This window comes from Macaca thibetana, chromosome 7 (assembly GCF_024542745.1).
Source record: "Macaca thibetana thibetana isolate TM-01 chromosome 7, ASM2454274v1, whole genome shotgun sequence".
Taxonomy (NCBI): Eukaryota; Metazoa; Chordata; class Mammalia; order Primates; family Cercopithecidae; genus Macaca; species Macaca thibetana.
This window is the reverse complement of record NC_065584.1, coordinates 45,958,541-45,986,314: the sequence shown is the minus strand read 5'-3', so window position 1 is coordinate 45,986,314 and position 27,774 is coordinate 45,958,541. Positions and strand designations below refer to the sequence as shown.

At 40.2% G+C, this 27,774-nt stretch overlaps 1 protein-coding gene across 1 annotated transcript in view; it reads left to right on the top strand.

Annotated features, from left to right (window-relative positions):
- Positions 1-268: 268 nt before the first annotated feature.
- SNAPC1 (small nuclear RNA activating complex polypeptide 1) overlaps positions 269-27,774 on the top strand; it is a 34,513-nt gene continuing 7,007 nt past the window's right edge. Inside the window, exons 1-8 of the mRNA XM_050797767.1 lie at positions 269-483; positions 4,761-4,920; positions 5,096-5,236; positions 6,526-6,630; positions 13,209-13,367; positions 15,130-15,198; positions 15,896-15,958; positions 19,623-19,773. Coding sequence (XP_050653724.1) covers positions 356-483; positions 4,761-4,920; positions 5,096-5,236; positions 6,526-6,630; positions 13,209-13,367; positions 15,130-15,198; positions 15,896-15,958; positions 19,623-19,773 — 976 coding nt within the window. The 5' untranslated portion in view covers positions 269-355. The remainder of the gene's footprint in view (positions 484-4,760; positions 4,921-5,095; positions 5,237-6,525; positions 6,631-13,208; positions 13,368-15,129; positions 15,199-15,895; positions 15,959-19,622; positions 19,774-27,774) is intronic.

The following is a 27,774-nucleotide window of genomic DNA, read 5'->3' as shown; positions in this document are numbered from 1 at the left end:
AGTAAGGGTAAAGTCAAGTTACATAACCTAGCGGAAAATGAAGACCTAAAACCGCTCGTGAGCAAACACAACACTTGAGACGTAAACCTCTTCAACTAAACCTCTTCAATAGAAGGGTAGATCTTAGCACTCTGGGTGAAAGCAATCTCAGCCAGCAAAACAGCAGAACGCTTTCACGCACGCGCATTAAGCAGACGACCGGTAGCAAGAGCCCGGATAAAGGCGGAGCTAAAAGTGCCGGATAATACGACACGGAGCGCGTGTGCGCACGCCGTAGGGGGCGGGCCGTTCGGGGTTGGTTTCCTGGGCGACCGCCGCTGGTTAGTCGGTTAGAGGTGTGCGGGCTTCGGGGGCCATGGGGACTCCTCCCGGCCTGCAGACGGACTGCGAGGCGCTGCTCAGCCGCTTCCAGGAGACGGACAGTGTACGCTTCGAGGCCTTCACGGAGCTCTGGAGAAACATGAAGTTCGGTACTATCTTCTGGTGGGTGTTTCTTGTCCACCACCCGCCTCTCCCTGCCCTCAGGTGGTGTAGAAAGTTGCCTCCTTCCCGGCGATATTGCACTTGGGAAGTGCTGAGAAGAGCGGCAGTCACCGAAGGTTGCCTCCATCACTCCTGGACCTTCCCCTGTGCGCAGGCAACGCGGTTTCCCTGCTGTTTCATTGTGCCCTGATGGTTGTTGCGGTCTCTTCCCAAATATGCGTCTTTGCTTCGCCTCCTTTCTAAACTCCTCTCTCCATCTCCACTGCCTCCACCCTGACCCAGGCCACTATCATTTGCCCTTCCCCAGTCTTGTTCTACAGTCTTGTTCTAGGACCTCATGTTTAAAAACACACAAGCAAAGACAAAACCCTTCGAGATTGAATTAATCTTTCCTACAACAACCAAAGTTGTTTTTTTTTGTTTGTGTTTTTTTTTTGAGACACAGTCTCCCTTTGTCGCCCAGGCTGGAGCGCAATGGCGCGGTCTCGGCTCAGTGCAACCCTCCGCCTTTTGGGTTCAAGTGATTCTCCTGCCTCAGCCTCCCGAGTAGCCGGGATTACAGGTGCCCGGCACCACGCCCGGCTAATTTTTTGTATTTTTAGTAGAGACGGAGGTTTCACTATGTTGGCCAGGCTGGTCTCGAACTCCTGACCTCGTGATCCGCCCACCTTGGCCTCCCAAAGCGCTAGGATTACAGGAGTGAGCCACCGCGCCCGGCCCAAAGTTGTTTTTCAAACGTGCAAATTTGATCATGTCACTCTCCGGCTCATTCTGTAGTGGTACCCATTGCCTTTGGGATAACGCTTGAATTATCTGACTTGCCAAGACCATTCCTCACTGGCCTTTGCCCATCTCTCCAGCTTCGCCTGCCAGTCCCCTCCATGCACTCACTTTCTTGCTCCAGCCGCTGCTTTTTTTTTTTTTTTGGCCCTCCACAGGCTTTTCCTAAGCCTGGAGCTTTCCACCGCAACTCTTGTTTTTTCCACCTTATTCTTTACTCAGGGTTAAGCTCAAATGACTTCCTCGGGGAAGTCTTTTTCGCTCTTCTAGACTGAGTACGCTGTTCATGTCCCCCCCACCCCCAGCACCCTGTTTTTATTTTATCTCATCGCTTGCCACGTTTTGTTGTAATGGTATAGTTGAAAACGCAGTGTGGGATTGTTAAGGGCATAGGTTATGGATCCCAATTGGCTGCATTTGATTGCAGGGTCCACTGTGACTTGGGGCAAGTTACTTGAGTTTCCATATCTGTAAAATAGAGGCAATGATAAACCTCAGAAGCTGTGAAGATCAAATGAGCTGATATATCAGAAATTCTAAGTCCTCAATAAATGTTCATTATTATTATTATTTTTCTTGAGACATAGTCTCGCTCTGTCATTCAGGCTGGATTGTAGTGGTGCGATCTTGTATCACTGCAACCTCCACCTCCCAGATTCAAGACGTTCTCCTGCCTCAGCCTCCCGAGTAGCTGGGACTACAGCTCGTGCCACTATGCCTGGCTAATTTTTGTATTTTTAGTAGAGACGGGGTTTCACCATGTTGGCCAGGCTGGTCAAATGTTCATTATTACTACCGTTTTAAAATTTTCGTTTGACTAGACTGACCTCTGTGAGGACAGTGGCTGGATGAATCTATTTTTATTAGCATAGTACATATAATATTGAAAAGGCTAAATAACTGATTTTCGGAATGAATTAAACCTTATGATTAAAACTATGTTTTTCTGAACAAAATGTTAAAACTCATTTTCTCTCTGTCAGTGTAAACAAATTACCTTTCTAGTTTTTAAATTGCAAGAAATGGAGGATGAAGAGCTGTTCGTTGTACGGTTAATAAAAGGAGAGAGACTAATTTTTTTTAAATGGCTACTAAATGCAATGTATAGCTTTATTAAATGGCTACTAAATGCAATGTATAGCTTTATTGCATAAGACAGTTATAAAAAGCAGGTACAATTATCCTTGTTTTATAGATGAGGAAATTAAGGCTTAAAGAGGTTAAGTAATTTCTCCATTACAAAGATAGTGGATTGTAGAGCAGATGTTGGAAACTGTGTATCTGCCTGTTTCTAAAATCCGTAATATTCCACCGTACCACTTCTTGGGGGGAAAATGCATTTAAGGAAAACTTAGCTAAAAATGTAACATTTACATTTTCTAGTAGGGAAAACCTAAAATGAAAAAAGAAACAGGAATCACTAGAGGAGTGGTGGATTTTCTTGAGAAATTACTTTGGTTACCATAACTAGAGTAGGTATTTTGTGTTCTTTTCGTATATTTATTATTTGAAGAGCCAAAAAGTCCTTCTACTACCCCCTTCCCTTCCACCCCTGCTTTGTAATCAGATGTAATGGAGCCCCTGTTTATGGCTGCAGGGTGAATGTCTTTATTGTTGCTGTTTTAAAAGTGAAAGTTCTACATATTTATATTTGTACAGTGTATTAGTCACTTGCATCAACACTTTGAGACATTTAGCTAATGTCTTATTTGAAATCTGGCATTTTTTATCTACTAATTTCAAGTCTTACATAGAAACCTATACAGTATGCACAAATATGGCTTCATTGTTTTATCCAAAGTGGTAAGAAGACTGTTACATTGACTTTTTTAAGGCCTTGTTTTTAAAAACTTTTTGTTAACTTAGCACAGCAGAACAGTTTCAGATAGTTTATTCATTATGCTGTTTATATCCACAGAAAATACATGTGAACCTTGAAAATCTGAGACAGGTCTCAGTTAATTTAGAAAGGTTATTTTGCCAAGGTTGAGGACATGCCCTTGACACAGCCTCAGGAAGTTGTGATGACGTGTGCCCAGGGTGGTCAGGGCACAGCTTGGTTTTGTCCATTTAGGGAGACATGAAACATCAATCAATATATGTAAGAAGTACATTGGTTCGGTCTGGAAAGGCGGGACAACTTGAAGCAAAGACAGGAAGACTGGAAGTGGGGAGGGAGCTTTCAGGTCACAGATTGGTGAGACACAAATGGTTGCGTTTGCGTTCTTTTGAGTTTCTGATTAGCTTTTCCAAAGGAGGCAAATCAGATATGCATCTATCTCAGTGAGCAGAGAAGTCACTTTGAATAGAATGGGAGGCAGGTTTGCCCTAAGCAGTTTCCAACCTGAGTTTTTCTTAGTGATCTTGGGTACCCAAGATACTTTCCTTTCAGGTACATTTCCTGTGTTATTTATTTGATTGATTGCCAAGAAAGCCTTGTTCCTCTCTTGGATGTTTGGACAAAGCTTTTGGTTGTATGCTGGAGTATGCTCTTCTCCCCTGCTCCTCCCTTCTTCTAATGAGCTTGTGGTGCTCTGGACAATTAGGAGTGTGGGTTACTTTGTGCTGTTTCTCTTAACTTTTTCACCTAGGCTTCCCAAGGACAGAGGAGATTCAGTGCAAATCCCTGAGAGTACTGGAGAAAATGTTCATTATGTAAAAAGTAAAGTAGAGGTTTGTCTTCAAAGACTTTCCTCCCTATCTAATTAAGACTAAATAGTAACTTCTCTTAGAAGCAAAATTTATTCAAAGACCTATGCTAACATTCTTAAATATCTGCTAGCTGTAATAAAGAAATCAGTGTACTTTATGTTCTTAGCTCTTACAGTTTAGCCTAAATATTTGCCCTGGCGTGCTTATACTGGTCCAAGCAAGCATTAAGTCATAGCCTGTTCCTCTTCCTTATTTAAAAGTGTTTTTACCTTTCTCAGCATTCCACAAGTTACTTCAAGTTCTAAGTTGCTAGTCAATCAAGACAGATACAGAATGTGAAGTCCAAAGTAGACGCGTCAAGTTATAAATGACCCTGTCTCCTTTGTTCAGTGTAGCAAAACTGCTGGCGACTGTCCCCTTTCTGTAGAAAGTAAAAAAATGGCCTTGCTGAAGACATAAAATTTACGTTCAAGTGCTGCTTCTCTACAGCACCAAAGAACAAGCATTTCTGACGATTATATATTAAAATGCACATAGTTCTGTAACATAACCATGATTATTTTAACATTACGGGTTTTAAATATTTAACCAATAATAATTTGCAACCCCTTCCTTCTTGCTCTTCAATTTGGCAAGTAAAGTTGATGCTTTTGGAAACTGCATCATGTTTACCTAGTAGTTGCCTTTGCCTTGGTGTGAAATTATCTCTGTGCTTGAATCATGAAAGAATTGGGTATGGAATCCTCATCAAATTATTATAACTACCGTTTAAACAAGTATATACTTCTGGCTTTTGTTCATTATTCACTTAATGAGTCATAATATATTTTCTCTCTGTTTATTAGTGGCAGAATGAGAAATTTAGAAAAGAACATGTTTACAAAAGAAGCTTTGGCTTTGGCTTGGCGATATTTTTTACCTCCATACACCTTCCAGATCAGAGTTGGTGCTTTGTATCTGCTATATGGATTATATAACACCCAACTGTGTCAACCAAAACAAAAGGTAATACTTAGTTATTTTTCCTTTGCAGAAATGTAAAACAAGTACCATATTTTTATAATAAATATTATGTGATTAAATATGATTTAAATAAAACGCCAGTATTTTAAAATTATAATATGTTTGTGAAAATATGTTTACATTTAGTACAACGTTTTTTTTTTCTTCCTGGTTGCAGATCAGAGTTGCCCTGAAGGATTGGGATGAAGTTTTAAAATTTCAGCAAGATTTAGTAAATGCACAGCATTTTGATGCTGCTTATATTTTTAGGAAGCTACGACTAGACAGAGCATTTCACTTTACAGCAATGCCCAAATTGGTATGTTGCCTAAAATAATTTGGTTTTTTCAAAATGAGCAATTATACTTTATTGTCCATAAAACCTCTCAATCTCCAGAAAATGGAATGAGTATTGATAGTGTTCAAGACTTTTAGCCTTTTTTTTTTTTTTTTTTTTTTTTTTTTTTTTTTGAGACAGGGTCTCACTCCGTCGCCCAGGCTGGAGTGCGGTGGCACCATTTCGGGTCACTGCAACCTCTGCCTCCTGGGTTCAAGCGATTCTCCTGCTTCAGCCTCCCAAATAGCTGGGACTACAGACACGCACCACCAAGCCCAGCTAATTTTTGTATTTTTAGTAGATACGGGGTTTCGCCATGTTGGCCACGATGGTCTCGATCTCTTGACCTCGTGATCTACTCACCTCGGCCTCCCAAAGTGTTGGGAGCGCCCGGCCTGGCTTGTAACTTTTTTTTTTATGTGTGTGCCTTTTTGATACAGAGTCTTGCCCTGTCGTCCAGGCTGGAGTACAGTGGCGCGATCTCGGCTCACTGCAACCTCCGTCTCCGGGGTTCAAGCAGTTCTCCTGTTTCAGTCTCCTGAGTAGCTGGGACTACAGGCGCCCGCCACCATGCCTGGTTGATTTTTGTATTTTTTGTTGAGATGGGGTTTCACCATGTTGGTCAGGCTGGTCTTGAACTCCTCACCTCAGGTGATCACCCGCCTCAGCCTCCCAGAGTGCTGCGATTATAGGCATGAGCCACTGTGCCCGGCCTTGTAGCTTTTTTAAAATAGGAGATGGTATTTTCTAATTACTACTTTTTTTTCTGCAAACAAAAATGGAGACTTTGCTTTTGAATGCAGTATATCTGGATGCCACATATTAAGCGAATTGTTTTGAGAAGAAATTAGATTTGACATCTGCATTTGCTCATGTCTCAAACATCAGAGGAGGTTTCTGAAAGACGTACAAAATTGTTAAAAATTCTTTGGTGAAAAGTTGAAACTTCTAATAACACTTGTTTTTGTTTAATCTTGTGATAATTGAGACACTAGGTTGAAGAGCACTAGTTCTGATTCTGCCATTAGCTGGCAAATTATGTAATTTCTGTCTTACCTGAATTTGTAGGCATGTGGCATGGCATGTGAAAGGATACTTCACAAGTCTAATAGTCTTTAGAACGTGGATGTTTAACAAATGTACCCTTACAGCTGCTTTTGTTTTATCTGTGTTTATTTAATAGACTATTTTTAGTGCTGGCTTATATTTCAATACTTTTAAAAATACTGTTTAAAAGATACTCATTTTAAAAGACATGTATTATCACATAGCTGTCATATAGGATGAAGAAAAAAATTCACCGAGCTGAAGTTACAGAAGAATTTAAGGACCCAAGTGATCGTGTGATGAAGCTTATCACTTCTGATGTATTAGAGGTAAATTTTCTTTTATGCTCTTGAAATTTTTTTAAAACTGTTTTATTGCCAAGTACATATCAAGGTTATACCTTCATCTACTGGACACTGATTTTTCTAATGATTTTCACCACTCTAGGATGCTGTTTCTCTAGAGTATCAGAAATAAAATAGCCTAAATATATCAAGACTTACAAATCTTAAAATAGCATGAGAAAAAAAGATGTAGAAGACTGGACTTGGACTGAGGATATGTGGATTCCGTTACTAAAACTACCGTTAGTTAGGTCATAAAACAAGAGTTTAAAGTGACTTTACTTACTTTTCTAAAAAACGATACGCATGGCCAGGCGTGGTGGCTCACACCTGTAATCTCAGCACTTTGGGAGGCTGAGGTGGGTGGATCATGAGGTCAGGAGTTTGAGACCAGCCTGGCCAACGTGGTGAAATCCCATCTCTACTAAAAACACAAAAATTAGCCGGGTGTGGTGGCACACGCCTGTAGTCCCAGCTGCTGGGGAGGCTGAGGCAGGAGACTTGCTTGAACTCAGGAGGTGGAGGTTGCAGTGAGCTGAGATAGCACTGCTGTACTCCCGTCTGGGCAACAGAGCAAGATTCCGTTTTAAAAAACAAAAAAAAATATGCATTTATTTCCTGAGTTTTTTTTTTTTTTTTAAGTGGAGTCTCACTCTGTCACCCAGGCTGGAGCACAATGGTGTGCACCACCACACCCGGCTAATTTTTTGTATTTTTGGTAGAATCAGGGTTTCACTGTGTTAGCCAGGATGGTCTCGAACTCCTGACCTAGTGATCTGCCCACCTCGGTCTCCCAAAGTGCTGGGATTACAGGCATGAGCACCTGGCCTACTTCCTGAGTTTTTTTTTTTGAGACGGAATATCGCTCTGTCGCCTGGGCTGGAGTGCAGTGGCCAGATCTCAGCTCACTGCAAGCTCCGCTTCCCGGGTTTACGCCATTCTCCTGCCTCAGCCTCCTGAGTAGCTGGGACTACAGGCGCCTGCCACCTTGCCCGGCTAGTTTTTGTTTTTATTTTTTAGTAGAGACGGGGTTTCACCGTGTTAGCCAGGATGGTCTCGATCTCCTGACCTCGTGATCCGCCTGTCTTGGCCTCCCAAAGTGCTGGGATTACAGGCTTGAGCCACCGCGCCCGGCCTACTTCCTGAGTTTTAACATTTATTTTAAAACCCACCATTGAAAACAGTGAATCTATTTTGATAATATATTTTGGTATTTTGTTTGAGTGTACAATATTGAGAAAAATCTTATGCATGGATAAGTAGTGTTACAAATCTTTTTAAGCATGAGTAGAAAAGCATTGCTTTGAGGTTAAAACAAAATCTCAGTACAGGGTTACAGGCTTCTAAATCAATGATATTTCAAAAGAACATATAGAGAGGAGACGAGGGGGTAAGGGGACATTTTGGTCATGCTTTTAAATTTTCTTTAAGCCTAAATATCTCCCTCATTAATATTAGGATTATAATATTTCATTCGGTTGTTGTGAGAATTGAAATGAGGTGATACCAAACTAGTGCCGAGTGTGTTATATTACACACAGTATACCCTTAATAAATGTTAATTCCCCTTTTCCCCAGCCCTACTCAGTCTTTTCTTGTATTACAATTGAAAGACAGGGATCAGATCTTCGATTTACTCAAATGTTTGTTTAGATGCCCCCATGTTCTTTTTTTTTTTCCCCCTTACGTAGGGTCTTCCTCTGTCGCCCAGGCTGGAATGTAGTGACACAATCTTGGCTCACAGCAACCTCTGCCTCCCAGTTTCAAGTGATTCTCGTGTCTCAGCCCCCCCGAGTAGCTGGGGTTACAGGCATGCACCACCATGCCCAATTAATTTTTTCTATTTTTAGTAGAAGTGAGGTTTCACTGTGTTGACCAGGCTGGTCTTGAACTCCTGGGCTCAAGCGATCTGCCTGCATTGGCCTCCTAAAGTGCTGAATTTACAAGTGTGAGCCACTGTGCCTGGTTGTCCCCATGTTGCAATAGCATGAGCCTGTCAGGTTGTTTGTAATTCAGGTAGCAAATTGATTTTTGAGAGCACTCTGGGTCTGTTCTGTAAAGTGACTTTATTTTTGAGCAAGGATTCTTAATCTCTGGCCTGGGGATCATCCATGTGCCCTCTCCCCCACCACATTGTATGAAAAATTGATGTCATACATATGGATCCTTTTTTTTTTCTTTCTTTCTGAGATAGAGTCTCACTCTGTAGCCCAAGTTGGAGTGCAGTGGTGCAATTTTGTCTCATTGCAACCTGCAACCTCTGCATCCAGGGCTCAAGCGATTCTCATGCCTCAGCCTCCCAAGTAGCTGGGACTACGGGTACATGCCACCACACTTGGCTAATTTTTTGTATTTTAGTAGAGATGGGGTTTCACCATATTGCCCAGGGTGGTCTCGAACTCCTGAGCTCAGGCGATCTGCCCGCCATGGCCTCCCGAAGTACTGCGATAACAGACATGAGCCACCCTGCCCAGCCCATAAGGATACATTTTTAGGGTGAGGTACTGTAACTATCCTCAGATTCTCAAAGGTGTTCATGTCCCCCAAAAAGGTTAAGGATTACTGTATTACAAGGAACTGAATATTCCTCAATATCTGAAGACATAGTATAATGCAGGAACTCTGGGAAGATGTTTTGTGTAGATTGTTTTACTTCAACATTTCTGCAAAATAAGTGTTTAAAAGAATTTTTAAAAGCAGGGGGTTTTATCTGTGATTTAAAGTTGAGGAAACTGAGTTACAGAGACTAGGTTAGGAAGTGATGGAGCTAAGCTTCAAACTCAGTTCTGTATGGCTGCAGTGCCTGTTTGTGGATAGCAAAGGACTGGTCTGAGGTGGGACTGGGGTTGGAAATTTGTCATTCGACAAGCAAATGAGTGAAGTGTAACAAGAACTAGGATTTTTTTTTCCCTTTAGCAGCTTAGCGAGAAAGAGGTGGGAGAGAGTTTATGTACAAAACTAAATAAGATAAAAGTACTTTGTATAATAGAAGGAATTTGTATTTTGTCTTTTTGGCAGAGGGGAGTCGTAAAGTTTTAGAGATTGGGGAGAAATAATGTTTATGTTTAGAGTTGAAGTAAGGAGCTAGTTAGAGGGAATGGTTGTATACAGGAGAGGTAGCAGCAGGGTTCCTGCTATGGAGGAGGTGGGTGTGTCTGTGATTGAGAATCCAGTGGAGAGAGTAGCCTTGAGCAGAAGGCGTACTTCTTCCTTTGAAACTTGAGGAAAGAAGGTGAGAATGGATTTTTATAAATCTTTGTGTAAAGGAGAAATAGAAGGCAAACAGACCTGACTGCCTGAACTGTAAGAGAGCATCATCGGGGTCAGGGAACTGAGAGTTGAAAATGTTTGGACTAGCAATTATGGAGAATGGAAGAAAGATTTCAGGATGCCAGAAAGCTGAGAAATGCTGATGTGAATCATGAAGAGAGAGGCACAGGGCATTTTCAAACAGCAAGACATTCTTATCAATATTCTAATGAAAAAGATGATTTGAACCCAGTTGGTTATAATTTCTTTTTTAAAATTTTTGAGACAGGATCTTGCTTTATCACCCCGGCTGGAGTGCAGTGGTGCGATTGTAGCTCACTATACCCTTAATCTCCTGGGCTTAAGTGATCCTCCCACCTCAGCCTCCTGAGTAGCTGGGACTACAGGCACTCACCATCATGCTGGCTAATTAAATTAAATTTAATTAATTAATTAATTAATTTTTTTGAGACAGACTCTTGCTCTGTGGCCCAGGCTAGAGTGCAGTGGTATGATCTTGGCTCACTGCAACTGCCACCCAGGTTCAAGCGATTCTCCTGTGTCAGCCTCCCGAATACCTGGGATTACAGGCGCGTGCCACCACGCCGGGCTAATCTTTGTATTTTTAGTAGAGGCAGGGTTTCATTATCTTGGCCAGGCTGGTCTTGAACTCCTCACCTCTTGATCCACCCACCTTGGCCTCCCAAAGTGCTGGTGTTATAGACGTGAATCACCGCACCTGGCCCATGCTGGCTAATCTTAAAAATTTTTCTTGTAGAGACAAGGTCTTGCTATGTTGCCCAGGCTGGTCTTGAACTCCTGAGCTTGATTGCTCTTCCTACCTTGGCCTCCCCACAGTGTTGGGATTATAGGCATGAGCCACCATGCTTGGCTGGTTATAATTTTTCTGACTATTGACCAATTTGGTGGTAGAATGTAAATATTTTTTCAACATATCTTTTTCAACGTGCTTTTTCATTCTAAGCTCTTTTAAGTTGGGGGTGATGCACAAAGGTCTACTCTTTTAGAGTGAATAGAGAAGAGTGTCAGAAGGGTCAGGCTATGAAATACCTATACCTGGAAGCTTTTAGGAATGGAATAGTCTGTGAAGTTATCCTGGCTCTGTTGGATCTCTGGCTTGTGACATAATTGCTTTGAGAGCCTTGTCCCTTGATACTTCTGCTGGCTCTGTATCTTTTGTCCTAGCATAGCCTGTGATCCATTCTCACTGATAATGCTTAAATTTAATACTCTTAAATTTTCCTTTTACTGCCTGCAACTGCTGTTAAGTCTTCATTTCAGAAGATCCAAATTCTGGTCATGATTCTGCCACTTGTTCTAGTTTTGTGGTTAAGGAGGCATAATAAAATGAAAAGAGAACAGGATACTGAATCAAAACATTTGACTTCTAGCCCTCTGCTATGTAAGTAGGACCTTGAGCAAATTATTTCATTTCTGTTCTTCATTTATATAGTTATAATAATGGACATTGTGTGCTGAGTACTCACCAAATGCCTGGAACTATGCTAGATGTTCTACGTGTGTTATCTTACTAACTCATAGTAACCCTGCAGAGGAGGTGGTATTTCCCCAGTTTTTTTTTTTTTTTTTGAGATGGAGTCTCGCTCTGTCGCCCAGGCTGGAACGCAATCTCGGCTCACTGCAAGCTCTGCCTCCCGGTTCAAGCCATTCTCCTGCCTTAGCCTCCTGAGTAGCTGGGACTACAGGTGCCTACCACCATGCCCGGCTAATTTTTTTGTATTTTTTTTTTTTTAGTAGAGACGGAGTTTCACTGTGTTAGCCAGGATGGTCTTGATCTCCTGGCCTGGTGATCTGGCCGCCTCGGCCTCCTGAAGTGCTGGGATTACAGGCATGAGCCACTGTGCCTGGCCTAGTGTCTTATTTCTTGAACAGGTATTGATTCTACCAAAATCTGGAAATGAATTGAGTATTCTGAGTTAGGGATGACTCAGATGTTGCAATGTCCATCTGTGATGGAAATGTCAGTAGTTCTCTCCTGATCTTAGAGCCAAGTCCCTATGCCAGGTTTTCTTAAGTCCACCTGTAGTATGCTGTCTTTTTCCTTACCCCACAGATCTGCCCATTTGGCTGGAGATTTTTGGAGGAAGAAGATCTAATAAATAATGCCACAAATGGTGTCATAAATCACCCTCTATTTCTTTCTTTTTTGTTTTGAGATGGAGTCTTGCTCTCTTGCCCCCACTGGAGTGCAGTGGCAGTGCGATCTTGGCTCACTGCAACCTCCGCCTCCCAGGTTCAAGCAGTTCTCCTGCCTCAGCCTCCCAGGTAGCTGGGATTACAGGCGCCCACCCCCACACCCGGCTAATTTTTGTGTTTTTAGTAGAGATGGGATTTCACCATGTTGGCCAGTCTGGTCTTGAACTCCTGACCTCGTGATCCTCCTGCCTTGGCCTCCCAAAGTGCTGGGATTATAGGCGTGAGCCACCGCACCCGGCCTACCCTCTATTTCTTTTAATCCTGAATCTTATCGCTGAAGTAATGGTGAAACTTATGGGAACAGGCACATAGGTTTTGGGATTTCTGTGGCAGGTTGGGATGAGAGTCGTTACATAGGAATTTCCAGCAGAGCATAAAGGACTATGTAAATATTCTTTTCTTTTTTTTGAGATGGAGTCTTGCTCTGTCACCCAGGCTGGAGTGTGGTGGCATGATCTCGGCTCACTGCAAGCTCCTCCTCCTGGGTTCACCCCATTCTCCTGCCTCAGCATCCCGAGTCACTGGGACTACAGGCGCCCACCACCACGCCCGGCCAATTTTTTGTATTTTTAGTAAAGATGGGGTTTGACCGTGTTAGCCCTGATGGTCTCGATCTCCTGACCTCGTGATCCGCCCGCCTCGGCCTCCCAAAGTTCTGGGACTACAGGCGTGAGCCACCGCACCTGGCCATAAATATTCTTGATGTGACAATATGATATAAAAATATCTTAGTTATCAGTAGCAATATTTAATGATACATCATGCTACAAATAATTGTGATATTCTAGAATGGAATTGTATGTTAACTGATTCGTCTTTCCCCAGTGTCTTCCTGTAAGTGTATCTTAGTTAATGTTTGTTGAGGTAAGTCAGTAAATCCATACCTCTGGAATCCATACCTCTATGTTAATGAAGTTGCACTATTTTGTTTACATGATTATGTTATTTTCAACATACTGTAGCATGTTATTCCCTATCAACTGGAAGTCATCTTGGAAGGTGACTATTTTGTGTTGGTTTTGCCTTTTAGTTTCTCCTCAAAAAGTTAAATAAAGGACTCATCTTTTTGCTTTTAGGAAATGCTGAATGTTCATGATCATTATCAGAACATGAAACGTGTAATTTCGGTTGATAAGTCCAAGCCAGATAAAGCCCTCAGTTTGATAAAGGATGATTTTTTTGACAATATTAAGAACATAGTTTTGGAGCATCAGCAGTGGCACAAAGACAGAAAGGTATGCAATCACTTGTTTGGTGCTTCACCATTTTACTATACACGAATGATTATCCATGGATGATAATGTTGAGAGGCAGCCTAGTGTTAGAGGCTGTAATCCTGTGGAGCTAAGATTTAGAGGGCTTGGCTTTTCTAGTTCCACTTTTGCCACTTACTAGGTATGTGATGTTATTTAACCTTACAGATGGAATTTATATGTATTTTCCTTTTTTTGGTAGAAGAGTAAATAATCTTGTTATACCACAGATTTATTACAGTCTTTATAATTTGGCATTTTTCTAGGGGTTGCACACTCGGTCTTTGGGCTAAATCCTGCATACAGATGTGTTTTGTTTGGCATAGTGTTGATTTTAACATTGTTTAAAATTTTTGAGTTAATTACCAACTTTTAAGTACTTGTGGACCTCACCTAAAATTCTAGACTGGTAATACTGATTCCACTTTGCTGCATGACAGCAGACAGTGGGACCTGAGTGGTGGCTTTTCCTACTGCGATAGGGCAGGTGTTTCTCTGTTTACATATTGTCTACCTGGTGTGGTTTATCTTTTTGCAGGTCTCATCATCACAGATCTTCAACTTAGTTTATTTAACCAAAAGTATTGATGGTTTCACATTAGCCTTTTCAGCTAGAGGAACTTTTTTACCCTGGACACCTTAAAGGCTAGCCTTGTGAAGTTTACTTTTGAAACTATTACTCCATCTTATTTTAGTAAATCTAGGAAAACAATTTTTAAAAAGTAAGCAATTTCTGATTACTTACTGTGTGTCTTGATAATGTGCTGGTGTTTTCACAGATGTCACACAGATACTGTTATCTATATATCGTCTTTCAGGAAGATTTCTTGCTACTTTTTCACTTTCTGTTATATAAAGGAAGCTGGCTCACAGCTTAATTTTAGAAAAGATAAACAAGGAAACTGATAAGAAGATGATAGTCTTGGGAAGAAGAAAATAACTTTATTCCTCTGCATTTATTTTAATGAGAGATAGCAAGTTTTACAATGTTTGGATACTTTAAGTCCTACAAATAGGTTACACAAATGACTTAGGCATTTAATGTAAAAAAATTGTTAGTATTCTTTATATGTACGTATATAGACAGGGTCTTCTTGCTCTGTCACCCTGGCTGGAATGCAGTGGCAAGACTACAGCTCACTACAGCCTCGACCTCCCAGGCTTAAGTGATCCACCCACCTCAGCCTTCTGAGTAGCTGGGTTTGCAGACATATGCCACCATGCCCAGCTAATTTTTTTTATTTTTTGTAGAGACAGCGTCTTGCTATGTTGCCAGGGATAGAACCAGCAAAATTTAAAATTTTTTTATAGAGATGGGGTCTTGCTATGTTGCCCAGGGTGGTTTGGAACTCCTGGCCTTAAGTGATCCTCCCACCTCAGCCTCCCAGAGTATTAGGATTACAGGATTAGCCACCATGCATAGCCAGTATTCTCTTTTAATAGATAAACTCTCTTCAAAGAGCATTACTACGAGCTCTGAAAACCTGAAGGAAAGGAGAATAAGCCTGTTTTCTTACTACCACATAGAGACTACCATATTAATTAGGAGGATTTAAGCATTTTATTGATGAATTGTAGAACATTTTGAAACCTGTGATCTTAATGTTAGGTGGTATATAATGTGAATGATCTTTTAGTTTTTCATTTATTAAAAGTAATGATTTCTCACTGTTCTAAAATTGATTTGCAGTTAATTGAATTGTTAATTTTTGTGTGTGTGTATGTATCTTTTTTGCTCTTTTAGAATCCATCCTTAAAATCAAAAATTAATGATGGAGAAGAAAAAATGGAAGGAAATTCACAAGAAACAGAGGTCAGAAAACTTTGCAATTCATATTATGTGTGGCTGTGATTCTGTATACTAAGCATTGTGACCCATGGTCAGTATTATAAGAAATATAAGAGAAAATTCTGAATCATGGTTTTGTGAAAAGGTAGTTTGTTATTTACTGGAAGCCTTGTGGAGGCCACATCAAGTGTAGGTTGGGAGAGAGGATGATCATAGTTTTCCGTAGGGAAAGGAAAGCTCGACTATGGAAGGTGCCCTCAGTTAATAGAGGATCAGGATCAGGCTTTTGTAGTATATCTTTTCTGACTTGTCAGCCTTTCAACCAGTGTGGAGCCCAAGCCATTACACGGTATACTGCTTCCTGCCTCCAGAGTTTTCATCCATCTTAGTGGATGAGACAAGGAGCCATCTTTGAGTATAGGCAGATGAGGAGGGAATGGCAGTTCAAGGCTCTGCCTGATCACCCAGCCTTTCATTCATATTGTCCTCCTTGAATCCTGAATGAAAATGATCTGTAACTACGGGGATAGTATTATGGCACCTGCTACATCTGTGAGAGAATATGATGTATGTTTATGTGTGTGTACCCAATATATGTTAGTTTCTTTTACCCTACCTTCTGTCTAAAATCTTATTTCTGATAATAAATACTTGGGTATTCAGTTTTTTCACCTATTGTTTGTGTGTTTTAACTTTTTTTTCCTTCTTATTTTACATCCAGAGATGTGAAAGGGCAGAATCATTAGCGAAAATAAAATCAAAGGCCTTTTCAGTTGTCATTCAGGTGAGTTTTTCTTTAATAAGGTAATTTGGAAATTGACTGCTTTTTAAATTATATTTCAATTTTTCATCAAAGTAGTGATACATGTACTTAGTTTTAAAAGTCAAATGCTAGAGAGGTTATATAGCACAACAGACCCCTTCTCTGCCACTTCCTACCCTTGTATTCCTAACCTTGAGAGGCAACATCTTCGACTTCTTTTCTTTTAGCAGTTTCTTCTAATATTTACCTGGAATTTTGATGCCATTTCCTTTATTGTCTTCCAGCTTCTAGTATTCCTGATTTTGGAAGGTTTTAGGGTTTTGCTTTGTCCCTGGAGTTCTGAAATTTCATTTAGTACATATAATGTAACTTGGTGTACATCTTTTTTGTTTATTGCCCATGGCATTCATGGTGACCTCCTTTTAATCTGATATCCTTCAGTTCTGAAGAAGTTTCTGTATTGTTTCTTCGATACAAATGTTCTTTGCTGCATCTTTTCTCTTCTTCAACTTTTCTTATTTTTCTCTTCTATTTTTAGTTTCTGTCTCATTTTCTATTTTCAGGGAGATTTCTTAGGCTTTATCTTCTGAACCATTATATTGATTTAAAAAAAATTTCCCCTGATATTTTTTCATTACCAATAATTTTTTTTGTTCTCTGAATGCTTCTTGTTTTGTTTTTTTTAAATGTATTTTTCTTTTTCACAGGATGCAATAACTTTTTCTCTTTAAGGATATTAACTACAGTTTTTTTGATGGTTCCTCCCATTTCCTGTGAGTTCTTTTTTTTCTATTTGTTTGAACTCTTTCACTTTGTTGACTTTTTTTTTTTTTTTTTTTTGAGATGGAGTTTTGCTCTTATTGCCCAGGCTGGAGTGCAATGGTGCGATTTTGGCTCCCCGCAACCTCTGCCTCCCAGGTTCAAGTGAGTCTCCTGCCTCAGCCTCTTGAGTAGCTGGGATCACAGGCATGTGCCACCACACCTGGCTAATTTTGTATTTTTAGTAGAGATGGGGTTTCTCCATGTTGGCCAGGCTGGTCTTGAACTCCCGACCTCAGGTGATCCACCTGCCTCAGCCTCCCAAAGTGCTGGGATTACAGGCGTGAGCCACTGCACCTGGCCCATTTTGTTGGCTAAATGATTGAAGAAGGCTGGGCGCGGTGGCTCACACCTGTAATCCCAGCACTCTGGGAGGCTGAGGCGGGTGGATCACGAGGTCAGGAGATCAAGACCAGCCTGGCTAACTCAGTGAAGCCCCGTCTCTACTGAAAATACAAAAAATTAGCCGGGCGCCGTGGCGGGCGCCTGTAGTCCCAGCTACTCGGGGAGGCTGAGACAGGAGAATGGCGTGAACCTGGGAGGCGGAGCTTGCAGTGAGCCGAGATCGCGCCACTGCACTCCAGCCTGGGCGACAGAGCGAGACTCCATCTCAAAAAAAAAATATGATTGAAGATCCTCAGATGTCTTTTCATATTTAAGGGTGATCAAGAGGAGATCAAGAGCTTATCTAACCTCTAGATTTCTTTGTCTTGGATCTAGTTATTTAAAGAACAATCTTTCACTTCCTTGTCTAGGGAAGGAGGGTGGGCAATAAGCCCAGCTGCCAGTGTTTTGGGAGCCTACAAAGAGAATCAGACATGAGGCTCACCATTCCTTATGCAGGTTTCACTCAGCCCCTCTATTTTCAGTAAGAGTCCTCATCTCCTTCCTCACCTACACCAGTTTCCTTTGAGCCCACAGCCTTTCTCGTTTAGCCTCTTCAGAGAGCAGCAGGCCTTCTGTTTTGTATAGGAGAAAGTCAGTTGCCTAGCTCTGAGTTTGAGGAATGAGACACTATTCTCTATAGATTTTCAATGCACCTGCCTGTTTTTTCAGTCCCACCTCAGCCTTCCAAAGTGCTAGGATTACAGATGTGAGCCACTGTGCCCAGCCCTTTGCCCATTTTTTAATGAGGTGGTTTTTTTGTTTGTTGAATTGTTTAATTTTCTTATAGATTCTGAATATTAGACCTTCATTGAATGCCAAGTTTGTGACTATTTTCTCCCATTCTGTAGGTTGTCTGTTTACTCTGTTGTTTCTTTTGTTTTACAGAAGCTCTGTAGTTTAATTAGGTCTCACTTGTCAATTTTTGTTATCAACTTTGTCAAACATCAGGTGGTTGTAGGTGTGTGGCTTTATTTCTGAGTTCTCTGTCCTGTTCCATTGGTCTATGTGTCTGTTTTTGTACCAGTACAATGCTGTTTTGGTTACCGTAGTGTATCTATGGTTTCTGCGTCTATGGATTCAACCAATTGTGGATTGAAAATATTTGAACAAAAAAATGCATCTGTACCAAATATGGACACACTTTTTTCCTTGCTGTTATATTCCCTGAATAATATGACAATCACTTTCATAATATTAGGTATTATAAGTAATCTAGAGATGATTGAAAGTATATGGGAGGGAAGTGCATAGGTTATATGCAAATACTACACAATTTTACATCAGGAATTTGAGCATCTCTGGATTTTGGTATCCGAAGGAAGTCCTGGAACTAATCCTCCATGGATACTGAGAGACAACTATACGTGGTTGCTTTTTAAGAGTTGTTGGTCGGACGCGGTGGCTCAGGCCTGTAATCCCAGCACTTTGGGAGGCCAAGGTGGGCTGATCACGAGGTCAGGAGCTTGAGACCATCCTGGCCAACACGGTGAAACCGTGTCTCTACTAAAAATACAAAAAATTAGCCAGGCATGGTGGTGGGTGCCTGTAGTCCCAGCTACTCGGGAGGCTGAGGCGGGAGAATGGCATGAACGCAGGAGGTGGAGGTTGCAGTGAGCTGAGATCGTGCCACCGCACTCCATCCTGGGCTACAGAGCAAGACTCCATCTCAAAAATAAAAAATAAAAATAAAAAAAAGAAAAGAAAAAAGAATTGTTAATACCTGTATTGCATATACAACATTAACCAAAAATTCTTTGCTTAAGCAAGTAAGGGAATTCACCTACTGATATAACAAAACAAATCCATAGCCAGGATTGGCTAAAGATATCTGTGTCTCAGACAAAGATATCATTAAGACTGGCCCTCCATTTTCACTGCCGTCAAGTGCTATTTTCCTGACAGCTTCAGCCTTGCATGTTCCCAGTTTTAGCTTCCAAGGCAAGAAAGAATCTTTCCTTCCTAATAGTTAAACAATTCCAAAATAACATTTCATTAGCCATGATACATACCACATACCCCGCCTACTTGCCTCCCCACTCCCAACAAATTACCCTGGCCATGGGGATGTTAAACTCATTGTGGCCAGATCTGGGCCACATGGCCAAACCTGGAGCCAAGCATGAAGTACTTCTACTTGGAACACATGGTAGTGCCTACGGGAAGTAAGTTTATTAGAAGATGCCTCTACACCTTTGTTGCCCAACCATGCCAGATAATAGAACAACTTCATTTAAAGCCCATGTGAGCAGATAGTGGTGACAGCTGCAGGAAACTTCATGTTATAAAAAGAATAGACTATTTACATGACACAGGTAGTTATATTATAGTAAACCAGCCAGGGGTAATAGTAAAGTACTTTATGACAGATATTTCTGTAAATCTTTCCTCATCTTTGATTGTACATTTTGTCTTCCTCTGAATTACCTGTCATTTGTATTCATTTTATAATTTATTGGTTAATTGGATTGTAACTCTTAAGGCATCCAAATCAAGAAGGCATCGTCAAGTCAAACTTGACTCTTCTGACTGTGATTCTGCATCTGGTCAAGGGCAAGTCAAAGCAACTAGGAAAAAAGAGAAGAAAGAAAGATTGAAACCAGCAGGAAGGAAGATGTCTTTCAGAAACAAAGGTAATTTTTTAAAGTCTTACTAAGACTCAACAAAGGAGAATGGGTTTTATTTACAACTTTGCCTCATCTTTATTTCGTTGTTAAGAAGGATTAGATACTTGTTTGAGAACATTTTTGTGAGATTTAATATTAAAAATAAATTGTTAGATTCTTGGAAACTTATTGCTGGAAAGGGACCCTAGGAATCATATCAAATGTATCATTTTATAGGTGATGAAATTTTGACCTGGCCAGGTGCTGTGGCTCATGCCTGTAATCCCAGCACTTTGGGAGGCCTAAGTGGGTGGATCACTTGAGGTCAGGAGTTCGAGTCCAGCCTAGCCAACATGGTGAAACCCCGTCTCTACTAAAAATATAAAAGCTGGGCATGGTAGTGCACGCCTGTAATCCCAGCTACTTGGCAGGCTGAGGCACGAGAATTGCTTGAACCTGGAAGGTGGAGGTTGCAGTGAGCTGAGATCATGCACTTCAGTCCAGCGTAGGTGACAGAGCAAGACTGTCTCAAAACAAAACAAAAAACAAAAAGAAAGAAATTTAGGCCTATAGAGATTAAATAACTTGTCTAAAGTGATAATTAATAGCTAGATAGTTATGAAATCAGTCTAGAATTATCCAGTGCATTTTTTTTTTTTTTTTTGAGATGCAGTTTTGCTCTTGTTGCCTACGCTGGAGTGCAATGGCACGATCTCAGCTCATTGCAACCTCCGCCTCCCGGGTTCAAGTGATTTTGCTGTCTCAGCCTCCCAAGTAGCTGAGACTACAGGCACCCACCTCCACACCTGGGTAATTTTTTTTTTTTTTGTATTTTTAGTAGAGACGGGGTTTCACTATGTTGGCCAGGCTGGTCTTGAACTCCTGATCTCATGATTCACTGGCCTCGACCTCCCAAAGTGCTGGGATTACAGGCGTGAGCCCCTGCACCCAGCAATAGTTTGTTTTTTTAAAAAATTGTATGAATAATATATATGTACCCTACATAAATTTGGAATTTGATTAACAGGTTTACTTGGGGTGAGAAAAAGATCATTAGAAACATGAGTAAATATTTAATACTAACACGAAATTCACTCCTAACTACTGCAGGAATATATGAAGATAAGTTAACAGCCTTTCAGCATTTTTTCCCCCTTTATTGAAGCAGTGGAAGGAGAATTGAAGTTAAATACCTTTAATATGTCCCAGATATGATTAAGTACTATAACAGTAGCTTGAAGTGCACTGAGAATTCAGAGGAGATACCATATTTGTTAAGTATGATCGAGAAATAGTTCAAAAGGAAATTTTTCTACTTCCTTTCACAATGCTGAAGGATATTGTGAAGAAAATTGTTAGACTACACTCATGAGTATTACTGAAAAAATCCTAAGTCATATGTATCAAAAATAATCCTAGACACAAAAACACCTTAACTGAGTACACTTATTTCAGGATGCATTCAGAATCTATTAATATGATTTACCACATCAATAGGTTAAAGGGGAAAATGTGAATTTATTTTAATAGTTACCAAAGAAGACATTTGATAATATCCAGCATCCATACTTTTTTTTTGAGACGGAGTCTCGTTCTGTCATCCAGATTGGAGTGCAGTGGCCGGATCTCAGCTCACTGCAAGCTCCGCCTCCCGGGTTTACGCCATTCTCCTGCCTCAGCCTCCCGAGTAGCTGGGACTACAGGTGCCCGCCACCACACCCGGCTAGTTTTTTGTATTTTTTTTTTAGTAGAGACGGGGTTTCACCGTGTTAGCTAGGATGGTCTCGATCTCCTGACCTCGTGATCTGCCCGTCTCGGCCTCCCAAAGTGCTGGGACCAGCATCCATTCTTGATTTAAAAAAAAAAATCTTCTAGATCAAGGAGTTAGCAAACTGTTTCTGTAAAGGGCCAGGTAGTAAATATTTTAGGTTTTGTGGGCCATGTTTCTGTCACAACTACTCAGCTCTGCCATTGTAATGTGAAAGTATCTATAGATAATACCAAAACACCTGAATGCGGTTGTAGTCCAGTAAAACTGTTTAAAGCAGGTGGTGGGTCACATTTGGTCCTGGGGTTTGTTAACTCCTGCCCCTGCCCTAGATAAAATAGAAGATTATTTCTTTAATCTTAAAAGTGTGTGTGTGCACGCATGTATTAGATTATAAGTTGCCTCATGTTCAATGGTAATATGCAAGAAGTATCACAGTTTTATTTAACGTTGCTCTTAAAGAGCTAGTCAGTGTAATCAGACAGGAGAGTGAAGGGAGATATGACATCAGAAAGAGAGCCTAGAAAATTATCATGATTTGTGAATGATTTTATGCCTAAAATATTCTAAAGAGAATTTGCTGAAAAATAGGAACAAAAATTTAGGGAGGTAAGGATTACCACTGTAGACCTTACAAAGATTAAAAGGTGACCAAGGCAAAATTATAAATAATTTTATGCCAGTAAGTTAGATAGCTTAAATAAAATGGATAAATTTATTAAGAGACACAAGTTTCCAGGCCAGGCGCCGTGGCTCATGCTTGTAATCACAGCACTTTGGGAGGCTGAGGCAGGTGGATCACCTGAAGTCGGGAGTTTGAGACCAGCCTGGCCAACATGGAGAAACCCCGTCTTTACTAAAAATACAAAATTAGCCAGGCTTGGTGGCGCATGCCTGCAATCCCAGCTACTTGGGAGACTGAGGCAGAAGAATCGCCTGAACCCGGGAGGTGGAGGTTGCGGTGAGCCCAGATGTGCCTTTACACTCCAACCTGGGCAACAACAGCAAAACTCTTGTCTCAAAAAAAAAAAAGAGACACAAGTTTCTAAAACTGACGCTGACGGAAGAAATCTGAATAGTCATGTCTACTGAGACCCCAAAACATCTGAGACAGGTCTCAGTCGATTTAGAAAGTTTGTTTTGCCCGGGTTAAGGATGTGCCTGTGATACAACCTCAGGAAGTCCTGAGGCGTGCGCCCAATGTGGTCGGGTTACAGTTTGCTTTTATACATTTTAGGGAGACATGACACATCAATCAATATATGTAAGTTGTACATTGGTTTGGTCTGGTAAGGCAACAAGTGGGGGCTTCCAGGTTAGAAGTAGGTAAGACAAAAAGTTGCATTGCATTTTTTGAGTCTTTGATGGCCTTCCACCTAATACGAATAATACGCAATTTACTCTGGCTCAATGAATCTGCATTTTCACATGAGCAATAGGGGAGAGGAACCAATCAGTATGTATTTGTCTTCGGTGAGCCTCAGAGGGATGACTTTGAATAGAATGGTAGGCTGGTTTGCTCTAAGCAGTTCCTAGCTTGATTTTTCCCTTTAGCTTAGTGATTTTGGGGTCCTAAGATTTATTTTCCTCTCACACTGCTAAGAAATTAAATTCCCAGGCTTCTCTGGAAATTTCAGCAAACATTTAAGAAAGGAGTGATCTAGATCTAGATTCTTTCAGAAAATACAAGAGGGAATACTTTGCAGCTTATTGACGTTGCAAGAAAGAACTAAAGACCAATATCCCTTATCTTATCCAAAAAAAAATTCAAAATGGATTATGGACTAAATTTGAAACCTAAATTATAAAACTTGTGAAAAAATATGTAGGAGAAAAATGTGTGTGTTCTTGGACTGGGCAAGATTTTAAAATACATGACACAAAAAAACACAAGCAAATCATGAAACAGAAAAAATTGATAAATCTGCATTCTCAAAGTTACAATTTTTGTCTTCAGAAGACACTGTTAAGAAGATGAGAAGATAAGCCATAGACTGTGAGAAAATTTCTGCAAACTACTACCCTGATTAAAGGTCCTGTATCCAAACTAGTAATATATAAAGAAGTCTAACTCAATAAATATATAGTCCACCCAATGAAGAAATGGCTAAAACATTTCACCAAAGAAAATATATGGATGGCAAATAAGCATATGAAAAGATGCTCTGCATCTTTAGTTATTAGAGAAATGTAAATTAAAACCACAGTGACATTCCACTAAACCCTGAATGACAGCAACAAAAAGACCCCACAAAACAAAACAAAAATTGTAATGAAAAAAACTGTTGATGATTTGAAACAAGTGGAACCTGCATACTTTTCTGGTGTGAATCCAGAATGATGTGGTTACTTTGGAAAACTCAACAGTTTTTAAAAGGTAAACATGTACTTATCATCTGACCCAGAAATACTATTCCTTGGTATTTATACAAGAGAAATGAATACTTAATGTTCACATAGAAATGTGTATGCAAAAGTTTATGTGGCTTTATTCATAATTGCAAGAACTGCAAACAGCCTAAAAATCCTTCCACTGCTGATTGGATAAACTGTGGCATATCCATACAATGAAATATAATCCAGCAATAAAAGAGCTGTCATACATGTAACAACGTAGATGAATCTGAATTCAGTGTGCTCTGTGAAAGAAGACAGATACAAAAGGCTATATACTCTATGATTCTATTTATGTGACATTCTGGAAAAGGCAAATCTGTAGGGACAGAAAATATGTATTTGGTTGCTAGGGACTTAGGGGTAGGGGAAGGTGTTGAATGCAAAGGGGCACAGAGAAATTTTTGGGGTGATGGAAATCTGTATTTTCATTGCAGTGGTAGTTTCCACAACCATGCATTTGTCCAAACTGCTCTGTACAGCAAAAATGGGTGAATTTTATTGTATGTTAATAATACTTCAATAAACCTGACTGATGGCCAAACACGAGCAAAAAGAGAGGACATAAGGAAAAGACTGTTTAGTTTGGTTGTATTTCAAAAATTAACTTCTGGTAGATTAAAATGTTTTTTTTCTGAAAAGAAAATGTTCAGCTGAATTAAATTTAAAGGAGTTTAATTGAGCAATGAACTATTGGAGTATCACACAGCCCCCAGAATCACAGCAGATTCAGAGACTCCAGCACAGCCACGTGGTGGAAGATTTATAGCCAACAAAAGGGAAATGAGGTACAGAAATCGGAAGTGAGATACAGAACAGCTGGATTGGTTATGGCTCGGCATTTGCCTTGTTTGAACACAGTTTGAAGACTCAGCAGTGTATGAATGGTTGAAGTACTGCCGCTGGGATTGGCCAAGACTCAGCTGTTGTTCAGGCATATACTGCTAAATTGGGTTTTCACTCTTGTCTACCTATTAAGCTAGATTGCAATTTGTCCATAAGGACTCAAATATAGAAGTATGGAGTCCTTCTCAGGCCATATTTAGTTCACTTTAACAGAAGTACCAAAGATATTTAGGTTTAGAAACCCTCACAAGCACTTTTTATTAATAGCCTTCATATAGGCATAGCAATGTGATAAGCTGGCCAAGCTGCTTTCTTGAAGACCTGAAAAAAATTTTTTTAATGTGGTTGAGGAACAAAGGAGGAACAAGAGCAAAATAGGAAAAGAAAGTTAAATGAAATGAGCTTTCATCTTGAATATGTGACAGGTATAATTTATGAAATATCACTTCCTTTGTTAATCATATCTTAATCAGTTCCTAAAAACAACTGTTTTGTAAATTCTAAAACTAACTTAAGTACAGGCTCTGTAGTACATCTGAGATTTGTTAATGAATTTTCTCAGGTTGTTAGGGAGGATTTACCCATGAGAAAGACTAAAGTATTATAAATGTGATCTGAATTCAGATCTCCATCATGGCTTAACTAATCCAGCTAAGGTATTGTAAATACTCTGAAGCAGAAGTAGTTACCTGAATAATAAAGACCCAAATGCTTACTTTGTAGTTTCCCATTAATCAAAAGTTCATTTCCATACAGTGAAAAGGTATTTTTGATTTTAAAGTTTTTCAAAAAGAGGAGCCTCAGTTCCATAAAAGGCAAAAGATCTTACAAATCCATTTGCACATATGATACTTTTAAAATTTCTAATTTTAAAAGAGCTCTTATAAATGAATAAGAAAAGGGCCACCACCCAGTAGAAAAATAGCTTAGGACATGAACAGGCAATCACAAATGCAGGCAGAAAGTCAATGCATATAGGAAATAATTGAATTTCATCTATAATTACAGATATATAAATTAAAACATGATTTTTATATTATTTGATCAGCAAAGATTAAAGGTGTAATACCCATTGATAGTGAAAGTGTAAGGAAATACAATCTCAGTTTAAGTGGGAGAGTAAATTGGCACATTCTTTTCATAGAGCAATTTAGAATCGTGTCAAAATTTTAAATGTACATGCCTTTTAGAATTGCTAATAATTTATTCTGTACAAATCATAAATATAAAAGGAAATTCATTGCAGGATTCTTTGAAGTGGCAAACTAAACAACTCAAATGTATAATGGGTAAATAAAATTCTTGTCAGTCCATACAAAGAAATACTTTGCAGTTACTAAAAAGCTAGGGAGGCTGGGCACGGTGGCTAACGCCTGTAGTCCCAGCACTTTGGGAGGCTGAGGCGGGCGGATCACAAGGTCAGGAGTCAAGACCAGCCTGGCCAATATGGTGAAACCCCGCCTCTACTGAAAATACAAAAATTAGCTGGGTGTGGTGGCGGGCGCCTATAGTCCCAGCTACTTGGGAGTCTGAGGCAGGAGAATCGCTTGAACCCAGGAGGCAGAGGTTGCAGTGAGCCGAGATCATGCCACTGCTCTGCAGCCTGGGTGACAGGGCAAGACTCTGTCTCAAAAAAAAAAAAAGAAGCTAGGGAAAGCCCTATATTATGAAAGTATATCCAGAATATATCGATTAAAAATAAAATACAACATGATACATTTCTTAGTGAAAAGGCTTTTTTAAAAAGAGTATGATCTCATTTCTATAAATCAAAAATATATATATATACACATACACACATGAACATAATATATAGCACTGAAGAAATCTAGACATGTATGAAGTATTACCAGTGGTTAATTTTCAAGGATGGTATAATGAGAAATTATCCATAAATTTCTGTAATGTTTGGATTTTATATAACCGTGTGTTACTTTAATCAGTGGAAATCCAAAGACCTTTTTACAAATAAGGTAAACATAATTCCATAGACTCAGACAAGTAGAAGGGCTGGTGTGAAAAAGGCAAAGTAGCTGGGAAGTATAGAGCAAGGGGTCCATTTAGATTGGATTGTAAAGGGTGTGTTGGGGAGTTAACTGTTAAAAGTGCTGGAAAAATAGATTGAGGGTTGTATTGTGACCAGGCCTTAAATGTGGAATCAAGTAGTTTACACTTCAGTTGGTAGGCAGAGGGGAAGTCAACTGAAACTTTTGAGCAAGAAAGTGGCATGCCCAAAGTTTTTCTTAAAGAAAATCAGTCTAGGAGTAGAATGGTAGGTAGCTGGGAACAAACTGAAAATAGGAACACTAAGTAGAAGGCTGTTGCAGTAGTTCAGATTTAGGAGTGACGAGCATGTGCCACATGGTTGTAGGAATTAGAGAAGCAAGGCTAACAGACATAAGAGCCAAATATGGAGGCTGGTGGAGAGGGGTGAGACAAGAATGCTTAATGTCTGAGCACCTGGGAGGATATTCATGTCCTTAATGTTGGAGAAATATGATGACATGATAAAGATTTCATTGGGGGGAGAATTCGCTCCAGTCTGCCTTTCCAGACTTAATTTCTGTAATAATTGTTTGATGCATAAATGGGTGCTCAGTATATTTATGGAATTTATTTAAGCTTATGTTATTTAAGCTTCAATTATGTGCTCACCATTCCTCGAATATAACATGCATGTTGATAGGACATCAGTAATATCAGTGCTATGATGGATGAAGATGATAGCAACTACTGTTTATGTAACACTTTTTTTGAGATAGAGTCTTGCTCTGTCACCCAGGCTGGAGTGCAGTGGCACAATAATGGCACGATCTCGGCTCACTGCAACCTCCACCTCCTGGGTTCAAGCGATTCTCCTGCCTCAGCCTCCCCAGTATCTGGGATTACAGGCACTCGCCACTATGCCTGGCTAATTTTTGTATTTTTAGAAGAAATAGGGTTTCATCATGTTGGCCAGGATGGTCTCGAAGTCCTGACCTCGTGATCTACCCACCTCGGCCTCCCAAAGTGCTGGGATT